The 11,494-nt window shown below is 41.7% G+C and overlaps 2 protein-coding genes across 2 annotated transcripts; one reads left to right on the top strand and one right to left on the bottom strand. All coding sequences in view use genetic code 11, as the record gives it.

Moving 5' to 3' along the window:
• Window positions 1-4,296: 4,296 nt before the first annotated feature.
• Window positions 4,297-7,911, top strand: EGR_03812 (EF-hand calcium-binding domain-containing protein 5; the record flags this gene model as incomplete). Its single annotated transcript, XM_024493061.1, has 4 exons — window positions 4,297-5,076; window positions 5,506-5,661; window positions 6,372-6,471; window positions 7,754-7,911. 4 exons carry the CDS (start codon window positions 4,297-4,299, stop codon window positions 7,909-7,911), a joined length of 1,194 nt encoding a protein of 397 aa, XP_024352522.1.
• A 94-nt stretch (window positions 7,912-8,005) lies between these two features.
• On the bottom strand, window positions 8,006-8,554 carry EGR_03811 (hypothetical protein; the record flags this gene model as incomplete). The annotated part of the gene is made up of 1 exon (XM_024493060.1): window positions 8,006-8,554. The coding sequence occupies one exon, from the start codon at window positions 8,552-8,554 to the stop codon at window positions 8,006-8,008; it is 549 nt and encodes a 182-aa protein (XP_024352521.1).
• Between the last annotated feature and the right edge of the window lie 2,940 nt (window positions 8,555-11,494).

The following is an 11,494-nucleotide window of genomic DNA, read 5'->3' as shown; positions in this document are numbered from 1 at the left end:
ATTGGAGTCCAATGAAGTGGGCTACAATGAACCGTTAGTCAAAGGTGCTGGGGGAGGGTGGGAGGGACAGTCAGTAGAGTTGTGAAATTCGCTCGCATGTTTCTGCATTCTATTTTTTTCTGAATTCTGCTTCTTATTCAATGTAAAATTGACCTCCCATATGATTTACAGCATCAATAATTCCCCTAAAACTTGGCATTTTAGCCTTAGTAGGTAATTATGCTTGTAGTACTAACTTCCACCGCAGTTGCCAGCATCGGGTTGTGCGGCCTATCACACGGAGGGGATACCACCATTTTTGTTGTTTGTCATGAACTCCAGAAGGCTAGAGAGAATAGACTTCCAAAGTCCATTGTGATGGTGCGCTGGATGCGCTTTATTTTCTCGACTCACACCTTTTCATCTCCCCACTAATTTTCCCTTTGCCGACGACTCCGTCTATTTATCTGACAGACTGCAAGCATTGAGTCTGTTCGTCGAGGCTGGAGGGGCCAATTCCTCTCCCTCCAATGACCCTAAATAGGTGCCGCTTCCATCATTTGTGTCTTCACTTATTTTAAACTTCTATTGTAAACTGTCGAGCTTGTCTGCCTTATGATCTGCAAAATCGGTGGTGAAGTTGCAAAACGCTTCGTGGCGAGCCGGTGTGGCGGCGTAACCCACAACCACCTAGGAGGTAACCAATACAGCTGGGCTCTGTTTATAAACTACCATCTGATGATGCCTCCGGTTCAGGGAGACGCTATTTTGGTAGTAATACAGAAGGTGACGAATTGGCAACAAATTTCACGTCCACTTGTGTGTATCAGGGAAGTCGCGGTAGCCAAAAAACTGGTTCCCCACCCAGTTGCCATCTACTAGAAGATGGCAATGGACTTGAAAGACTGTCAATTTGTTCTTCACTTTCTTCGCTTATTTTTTTCTTTTATATGATTTGTCTGTTGTTTTGTGATGAGGAGTGCCTTCTGTTATTGGTCATCGCGATTGCCTTCCCCCTCACCCCTAAGGCGCATACCGCTTTGTCGTGGGAAGGCGGACCATGCGCCATGCTTCATTGGATGCATTTGTGGCTTTCAGATGGAAAAGAGGCTGGTGATGGGCAAGAGCTGACAAATTTACGGGATCTCACATCACTGCAAACCTAACCCGTAAGCGGACTCGAACTTTACTTAGAATGGCTCCAGTGGGAGATGGTGCCTTGCCTCGCCCTCCTTCCCTGTTGGCAATTCTCCTACTGATGAGTATCGTGCATCTCTTGACACTGAACAATTACGTCTGACTTCGAATGCGGCTGTCTACTTCTAGAGACAAAGGGGTGTGCCTTAGACTTTTCCGTATGCGGTGGAGGGCCCTAAACCCGACCGTGGGTGCATCCAGCCGCTCCCTTTTAGCCTCTGGGGGAGGGACCTCTTTATTTGCTGATTGCCAATTTTAGAGATGTCCTTCTTACTACTTACGCAGTATTGGGCTTCCGACTCATCAGCAGTGCAGTCATTTTCAAAATTCTCGATTCACGCATACTTCACAGAGGTGTTCGGGGTTGTGTGACCTTGACCCAAAAATGAACCCGTTTATCGTCGGACTACTTGGGTATTTATTTTCTTCATCGTCATGTTTTCACAGGTATTCGGGACGTGTGATCTTGACCACAAAAAGAATCCGCATGTTGTTAGGGTATTTAAGCGGTGCTCGCCGTACCCTTCGTTGGGTCACTACCAGATATGACCTTGAGATTAACCAATGGAGTACCCCGGCGACCGGCCGCCGTGTAAGAAAACGCGGATTAGTGTGAAATTTACTGGCCAAAGATTACGCAGAGGCACTATACTAAACCCTGGTGAAGACAAAGAGTACTGCCAGAATGAGTTGATAATGTGCGGATTCTTTTTCTAGTCAAGGTCACGCACCTCTCTAAAAAATAATTGCTCCCGAAACAGGATGGCATTCCACTTGATTGGAGTGTTCACACTAGTTGTCGCCCTAGGGTGTTCACTAGTGTACTAAATTTCAAGGGGTAAAGAAGTCGATTGACATTCCCTGGGCAGGACGCGTTACTTCCTCCCGTCCAAATATGTATGTAGAGATTTCTCCCGGATTTTTTGACTTTTCGGAACTCGTGTATAAGGAGAACCTGACTACCAACTAATCAAGACGGATTAGATTCATTTTTGATCTAAATGTGTAGATTAGAAATGTTTGCGGTGGTGTTTTGAGTTCCCTTTGATTAGCCACTCGGAGGGTTTGTGCGGCTACGTAGTTACATTGAGCACCCTGACGTCATGAAGGCTGTTGAACTGATAGAGAATGTGGTCATGCAAATGAACTCAGGACGATTTATCCCTTAAAGCAGGTTTGTTCACCGCTACCGTCAGTGCATTATTTCTTGGTTTTTTTAAAGACCTTATCAGGCGAAGTAGTATAAACAGAGAAATGGATGTGGGCCAAGCCACCAAAGTACTGACCTCAATCACGAAGGCCAAGAAGTTAAAAGGGTCTTTTATGCGTTTGAATTTTTCTCTCTCCCTACTACACTTCGATAAGAATTTGGTCGCTAGACATTGGGACCTTTTCTTCCATGCAAAAAGTGCCAATGAGAGATGATTACGTTAGCCGGAGCCCCATCTCCGCTCGGCAATTGCACCTACGTGAAGTAGAAACAGTCAGCGGAATTCCGATTTGTAAGCAGCAAATTAAGGTGACCTTGGAGGGTTGATAGAGACCGACGTAACTCTTTAATTGCATTTGGAGCAATGTGGCGATTGGTTTGTCATCTCACCGAGTGTGAATCAATAGGCGACGTGAAAGAGAAGGGATGCCAAGAGCAATCACCACGTGTTTTTTTACGAAATGTCTGTCAACCACCTAAACATTTCCTCCTCCCATCACATTTCAGTTCCTGCTAAGCTGGTTGTGAATGCGTAAGTCCAGCTCCATCCATCCTGGCATGGAACTGGTAGACGAGGTGCACTTTTACTATTTCAGCAGTGAAAGAGAATTGTGAAGTATCTCATTCAAGCGGGATTATAGGGCTGGAGGGCAAGTTTCTGCGGGAAGAATTGTCTGCTTTAACAAGCTATGCTAGAACCGGGAATCAGATGGGCAGTAGTATTCAAGAAACAGAAAAGCAGTTAACCAGCAATATTTACTGGCATTTACCCTTCAATCAAAATCGAGAATCAGTTGAATGACAAAGTACAGCATGCGACAAAATTTAATACCTCTCTTTGTCTTTTCAAAGCTAACTGCTTCAGTGGTGATTTTACTTAATAATATGCTTGTTAAAAAAAATAAAGCCAATCCTCTAGGGGAGAATCTAACTTCTTACTTTAGAACCAAAAACAGTACAAGAATTAGGTGTAATAGCAATGGCCTTCGAAGGCGAATTTGACGAATGCCAGCGGTGATCCTGATTCTAAAAAAAGTTATTTTTTTAATAAATTCGGCGTCATAAACGCTCTTTTGCATTTCTAGTAAGTGCGTCTAATATGTAATTATACATCAAGTCGCTAGTGTGTAAATACTGATAAACACTCAGAAAATATTGAACACGGATCAAATGTAGCAAGTCAAGGTCAATGCTATGACATCAGGCTAGCGTCGCTTTAAAGCTCAATGGGTTGAAGCACCCCTCTTGTTTTCCTGTTCTTACACAATTTTTGCATACAATATTAATGAATCAGCTGTAGGAAGAGCCTTTAAAATATGCATATTGGTGATTGGCTATGTAGCAATGTGTGTGTATAAAAGACCCAGAATACTCTTTACGCTCCAAATTACGCACTCAAATAGGAAGGCTATATGTAGTAATCTGCAAATTTGTTTAACCTATTTTGAGGTTTGAGTTAAAATTTATGCGTTGATCATGCTTTGTTTTGATAAATGAACTCTATTTATGATTGGATTGATTGAATCGCAAGAAATGTTAGCATATCACCTTGTTTGTTCATGACTTGGAACCACTTTTGAAGTAAATTATATAGCAGGTTACGACTTAGTCTTCTGATTTTTCCAAGGTTTTCTTATCATGTTTGACATAAGCAATATAAAACAAACAACTATGCATACGGATTTCAAGCAGAAAAGCAACTTAGAAGTGAATGCTCCTTTGCTTTTTATTATTGTTAATAATATCGTGCGCAAACATATAATATCGAAAATACTAGATTTTTTAGATTAAACCATTAAAGCTCTTTTTTTGGAAGCATGAATATTTACATAAGAAAGGGACATATGACTTCGAGTTCTGAGTGAAACAACGGTGATTTAATACAGTTTTAAATTTGTTTTAAGTCCAAGATGGGTGACCATGACAGATGTGCCCGCAAGACCGTAGATGAACTCGCTAAGGGCTTTCCTTTCTCTCAGCGCTTTCACACTCATGGAGAAGAACCACGTAGTCAACTTCAACCTCCCCAGATCCACATCCATACTACCGCCCTCCGCGAGCGTCTGTATAACGAAGAGCTCTTTCTTGTCCGCCTTCTTTCCTACCAACGCGAAGACCGCCGGCGAATCAAAGAAGCTCTAGTTGATCATGTTGAATGGCTACTTCAGCGCATTCCTATTGACATTCTCTCATACCAGTGGCTGCAAAATTGCACAATTTCTGCCGAGGTCCGTGCTTTCCTTGCCGAACATCTCATCCCCACTCTTATCCTTGGCCTGGAGCATATTCTTCGTGAAGCAGACCAGCGTGGGTTATGCAAGCTTGCCGGAGATGAGACCAGTGAAGAAGAAGCAACCTTTGTACAAGTGGGCGTTAACTTCAATCCAATCAATCGTCTAGCAGAGTTTTTGATGCGTAACAATCCGAGATATGACAACCTAACGGGAAACATCTGTTTAACACCCTACGCGCGTGGAATGCGACAGGTTTTAGAGTTATTGAAGCAGGACCTCTTCCTCAAGTCGGATACAGAGTTGGCAAAATTTACGGCAGCTGCGGAAAAGAGGAAGTTAGATTTAGAGGTGTTAAAAGAACAGGAGGAAAGGAAATTAGATGAGAAGAGAAGACGACTGGATCCAGTGTTTGACTGCTTTAGGCTTGAGGGCCAGAAGACTGTGAATGCTGTAATTGTAAGCTGAAGTTTCTTGCCTTCACTGAAAAATCGTACACTCGTTTAAGGCGACGTATCAAGATTATTCTGGATGGTTTTAAATAAACAATAGATAGCCTTTTGACTAATCACTTTTTTAATCCCCCGTCCTTTTGTTTTATAAGGTTCAGAAATCTATTCGATCGTTTCTTCACATTGCTATGAACCTACCCGAAGATTTGTTGCTAATTGAACGACCTCTCGTTCACGCGGAACCCGTGAATGAAAACGTGGAAAGCTACGTTCAGTCCGAGTTCATAACAGCGAGTGAAACAGCTTTTCTAATTTATTTATTGGAGAAGTTTTCTTGCTTTTAAGGACCATTACCTTAGTTAAGTTTGTCTTTGCTGGTAAAATGTGGTGGGAAGTTTTATGGCTGGTAACTGGTGACCCATCTCTGACCTCTTAGTACGTGATGGCGCTTGTCCGACCTCTTTCAATGGAAACTTTTGAAGCACTAGTTGATCACATGCAACGATGCGCTCGTGAGTACCGAGAACACGTTGATCAACGTCTCAAGTTAGACGTTCTTGCAGAAGTCGCCATCAGCTGCGACAAGGATGCGGTGAGTGCAGACGTGGAATTAAAACAAGAGAGTCTGGACTTGTGTCTCAAATGACCTTACTTAATTCTAAACAATTAATGGATAGATATTGCTGTAGAACTAGTTATCTAGATGCAAATGCGTTTCATTTCTCTTGAAAATAGCGCCAGAGAAACCGAAACCCGTTTTTTCTACATTCCCGTTCGAAAATATTTTTCCCAGAGCAAAATTAGGAAAAGTGTTGAGCATGCTAATTCCAGTTCCATATTTTTTGCAATACGAAGAATTAGTTTATTGCATCGTAAGTTAAAGAAGCAGGGAAGCAAAAGTTGAATTTCACAGGGGACAGTGGGAAGGCTATCCATCTGTTGTCCTTGCATCCACCTCATACCCATCCTTCTATTCATTTCGTATCCACTTTGCACCTTCAACCGTACCCATCTACTGTCTATCTCGCATCCATCTATCCTGTATCCATCCATTCATCTACCCTGTATCCATCCATTCATCTATTCGTCGTATCCTAGATTTTCATTGAATTAAAAAATCTGGAATCCCTTGATAGTAATATTTACACAACACGGTAGGGAGAATGGCACAAATCACCAAACTTGTCAAAACAAAGTGCTATTATGTACGCATCTCACGGTCGCAATAACATTAAGTTTGTCTTAAAAAGTAATTTGCACTAAAATCATTTTATTCCCCACTTGCTGTTCATTTTTTTAAAGAATAAAGATACGGACCAAGAACAGCTTATCGAAGCTTTCGAAAAGTTTGCAAGGGCAAGTGGAGCTGAAATTCAACAGAACCTCCTATATCCACACGAATGTAAGTCAGTTTTATTTCTGGAGAAAGATCGAGTTGCCTAATTTGAGTGAGTGCTTAAACTCTCAGTAGGCCCTGCCCTACTCCCCTCCATATGCCTCATCAAATGTCGGTTGGGCTTAAAGGATGTGTTTCAAGATAACTTCCTTTAAAAGTCGGGGTTAACTTGGTTGTCTAGGGTGAAAGGAGAGCTAGCTTCCTGCTGCGGAGCCTTTGAAGAAGGTGACTTAAGTAACTTGATTCTGATGTGAATCATTGGAAGACTACCCATCATGAGAAGTCAGATCTACCACACCTCACAATTGAGAAGTAAGTGTAGTAAAATGAGCGAAGCCTTAGTTTGGGTGCACTTCCGCGAACTGGAGGAGTCTTGGAAGCCAAGTAAATGAATGCCGCCTACCAACAATTATTGGTTAGCACAAAGTTCCAAGGACCACAAAGTTATTTCGCACTGCAACCCAACTAACTTTTAAAGTGAAACGATCAACTTACCACTCCAATTCCCATCACTTTATCTTCGAAGGACCAGAAATGTGTGTGTAGGTGAGGTAGACCGCGGACACGGCTCATTTATTGTACTGAACATTAAAAACAATTGCGATATATATATATATATATACTCGATAAAACCAAACTCGAGCGTGCATAACATGAGCGTCTTTCGAAAGGATTCACAACTGGCTAGTCGGTCGGAAGAGCGTGGTGTTTTTGAAGAGTAATGGGGTACTTCATAATGACGCAAAGCTCACCCCCTAGAAGAGGTCGTATCTTATCCCGGCCTCCTATTCCTTTTAATTACATTTGCCAACCAACGATTGTTCTCTCAACAGCAAATAGCCACTACTGAAATAAACGAGTAGTAAATAGGAGTGAGATAGATCGCTTAATTCCCGAGGCAAAATCTGGCATAAAGGTGGAATTGTCAGGCTAGCGTCCCATTAGGAATGAATTTTAGACTGCAATAGTCTGTTTCAACCGGGAAAGTTTTATAAAAAGCATTCTTAATTCATTTGATTTTTGTCATAAAAAGCCGCGCAAACCTCTTCGGTTACCTTACACTTTAATTTGTCAATAAAAGTAGTGAAGAATGATTGGTAGTGGCTTAAATGATTTCAGTAGCATGTATTTGAATCCTATCAAGTATAAAAAGGTGCTAAATAAGGTAAAATTCGCAACATCCCATGGAGCATAAGCGATAGATCCAACGGTGCAGCACCTTGATGTCACCTCTGCATAAACGTAAATTACGGTTTAAAATCTAATCCACATTCCACTCTGCTTTCAGGGCGTATTCATGAATACCATCTAAGACACGCGAAATTCGATCCCTGGGACAAGTCTGTTAAAATTTTGCCCTATCAGCCTTCCACCCGGTTCAAAGATGTCAAACCTTTCCATGGATCTACCACTGCTGCAGTCGAGAACCAGACTAACAATTCTTAAAGGACACGCTTAGAAACATTCTAAGTTTTTTAATCGAAATGGTATCTATTTATCAAAGGAGGGAGTTTCAGTTCTTTTCTCAAAAAGGTAGGAGTTATGATCCACTTGGATTCACAAATTTTGCCACACTTTTCTGCATTGACTTATTTATTTGTCCGAGGGCCTTCTGGACAGCTTCTGCCATTCTCATCTCAATGTAGCCACCAATTGGCCCAGCAGAAAGGGTGCCTACTAAATCCGTGATAAAGTTGAAGGTATCATGTGTATCAGCATTTGGTGGTGGTATAAACTTTAAGCTACTCATTTCCACTGTTGGAGTACCGTCTAATTTAAGCAGAGCTCCTGACTCTTCCTGATAAATTTTGGGCAGAGTCAGAGTAACATTGAGACGCACTATGAAGTCGAATAGTTGTAGAGTAGCGGGATTTGGATCCGAGTCATAGAAAAAGGTGGAGATTTTGAAGATTGCATCAATTTTGAAGAAATCCTTCAAGTCAATGCAGAGGGTACCGCTAATTAGGTCAGCTGTGGGTGTTGAGAGGACTTTTAAAGCTATCGGACAACCACGGGAAGCATAATTCAAACCGTAAATGCTGGCGTTCTCTACGCTGATCAATCCTTTTGGTGACTTGTTCATACTCATCGGTTCAGGCAGCGTTAATCGTAAAACGTTTAGAAGGTAATCAATCAAAGTTTCCACAAGATCTGTTGCATCGCTGGCGGGAGGGGAGGATGAAGCCCGACGTCCTCCAAACAGGAGACAAAGAAAAACTGCTGAAAAGCAAAATCGTGTTTCAAAATTTGCATATCTTATTTAGAAAGTTGGTTTACCCTACGTTCTCACACGCTTCTGTGATTGGCCAATCACTTTGTTTGTTGGACTCAATTCCTTCATATGATTTGTTCCTTAATTTCAACCAATTGAAAACGCGGCTGCCGGTGACACGTTATTTTGATTCGGTACTGTTGTGAGTGTCACTACGCCCATTTTTTATTGGCATCTGACTTCTCTGAATGGAAGTGCGAAGTTAGACGTAAACCAGGAAATGAGCTAGTTACCTCAATTGAAAATACACAAGGTCAGAAAATGTAGTTTTGCATGTGATTTTTCAGCATACTTTAAAATGAACGTTTTAAAAACTGGTTCATAGACTAAAGTGATTTTGCCTTAAACGCTAAGACGCGATTGGCTAATCGATGTCCCCCTTTTGATCATCTTCTTTGAAGCGTTTTTGGAGCATCCGTGATGTAATGCGATAGATTAATGTCAAACTAGCTGTCCTAGGAGGCACTTTTGATCTTGAACTCGGCACAAGCCTGTGCATAGATCTCGGCTAATAAGACAAATTAATTTGATGATTTAGTGTTAGCCGATACATTTATCTTAGGGAGTAATGAGAGATTTGCGGAGTCTTGACGGTTGAGAGTCCAAGTACTGGATTGGAAAAAGTGGTCTTCGGTGATGTATACAGCATTTGATAATTTTCTATGCCAATAATAGTTAACTAATTTGAGTATTTATGAAAAAGATTAGTCTACGCAAAACGATAAATGTTTCGCTTTCAGAGTCGATGCGATTGACCAATCAAACTGACAAGCTGGCGTTGCGATCAAGGCTCCCACTGTGGTTGGTTAATTGAAAAGGGTCGATCTCTTTGAGGGCTAATTTTCGCGTATCATATTAATTCATATCGAAATTGTCATATTTTGGCAAATTTTGAAGTAAGAATTTTTAATATGGGGTAACCAATGTCAGTGTGAACGAGACGTCGAAGAAGCTTGTGTTAGAATGCAGGTATTTGAATAATCTTGAACAAAAAATCGCATAAGCATCCAACACAGTAAAAAAGACTGCATTTAAACAACCTCTGCTAATCACTGCCACAGAATTAACCTCAGTACCTAAGATTGTAGAATTATTGCAAGACCTTACCCACAAGCAGGTGCATCCCTCTGCTGAGGCCGCCAAAATGGTTATGGACTGGTACCAAAAATTCGGACACTTAAAGCCACTTTCCCAGATTGGTCGAATTGCATAAACATTCAGGCGATGGGAAATGTCATCCGGTAGTCCGTAACCCACTGGCCCTACCACTCTCTCTCCCTCCCAGCCCACACGTCTTCAGAATGTTGCTTATCGCACCACGAAGAAGTTTACGAGATAGAGGGGAATCGAAGCAGGCCACTTGTCAAAGAACGAATGATGGAACTGAAGTACTGAATGTTTAAGGAATTTTATTTTTAATTACTTCAAGTTCGTTGCCTCGGTTTGCTTTCTTCGCTCTAAACGTCACAAATATGTGACACATGTTCAACCAGTCTATGCCGCCTCAATACATGTGTCATAAACAGATTGATTGAATTTTTAAAGAGTAACTGAGGTGTTTGTCAGTTAGCTAGGACAGGCTTTGATATCATGCATTAGATAAAAAAGAAATCTGAATTGAAGTGGTCGGTTCACCGCTGACACCTGAGCTGTTTCTTGTCAAAAAATTATTATCTTTGGCTTAAATTTCCTGAATTCGGGCCAAAATCTTTAAAAAGTTGTGTAGAAGGAAATTTTGTAATAAATGCAGAAAAAATTAAGTGGACTCTACTTATTCCACCACTATGGAACTGATCTCGCATCTACTCTGCAACTTCCAAATTCGCCTGCCCCATGAGGCCTTCAGGGATAAACCTTGCCGTGCATCGACGACAGCGTGGTGGCGTAGACCTAAAACCCTCTACCTCTTACACAAAAATATAATCACTTTCACAGGTGCCTTATAGAATGGCAAGAATGGTAAGAAAATTGAGTGAAATTATCCACTCAACACCTGCTTATGTTGAAACTAGTAGACAAATTAACATCGGCCTTAGATAAAGTCTCCTTATTATGATCAGTCAAACACTGAGAGCAACTGTGTCGTCGCAGTAAACTTGAAAGTAGGAAGGGACCATTCCACCTTCCAGAGCCCTGTTGTTCCACACCAACTAATGGTGCTTTTTTTCCGGCAATTAAGCCGATGTCCACGAAATAAAAACAAATCTGATGACTCCTAGATTAACTATCAAAGGTCATCTCCCAACTTAACGTAAATCGTTTAGTGCGCCATGCATGATTTGGCACATGTCACATAGTTGTGAAACTCGGGGCATCACACATGTCACCCTCGTAACTGCCGTGTTAAGCGATGCCTCCAAACAAGCCTTCAAAGATGTTTGCCAACGGAACATGACAGGGGATAGGCTTATATAAGCATGTAAATGCTGTTGCATCCGGATCAGTTTCTACCAGACACAGAGTGACAACCACAAGGGGGGCTAGGGGCTGACACGCAAAGCAGGAACAGCGAATATACGGAAAGTAATAATAATGATGATGATGGTGCGGCTCAAGCCATCGCGGTACTGGTCCACCCACCATTTGCTGACAGATTCATACACAAGATAAAGCAATTTTTACCCTCACTGGAATTTTTTTTCCTAACCTATAGCATTACAGAAGTTAAATGCGCACAATTGCAGCAGAGGTGGCTTTCCGACAGACTCCTGGGGCGCTGCGATTGGCTAGGGAGGGAGCTTGATCACTCACAAAATC

The sequence above is a fragment of the Echinococcus granulosus genome (assembly GCF_000524195.1).
Source record: "Echinococcus granulosus chromosome Unknown EG_S00021, whole genome shotgun sequence".
NCBI lineage: Eukaryota > Metazoa > Platyhelminthes > Cestoda > Cyclophyllidea > Taeniidae > Echinococcus > Echinococcus granulosus.
This window is presented reverse-complemented; position numbering and strand designations above follow the sequence as displayed.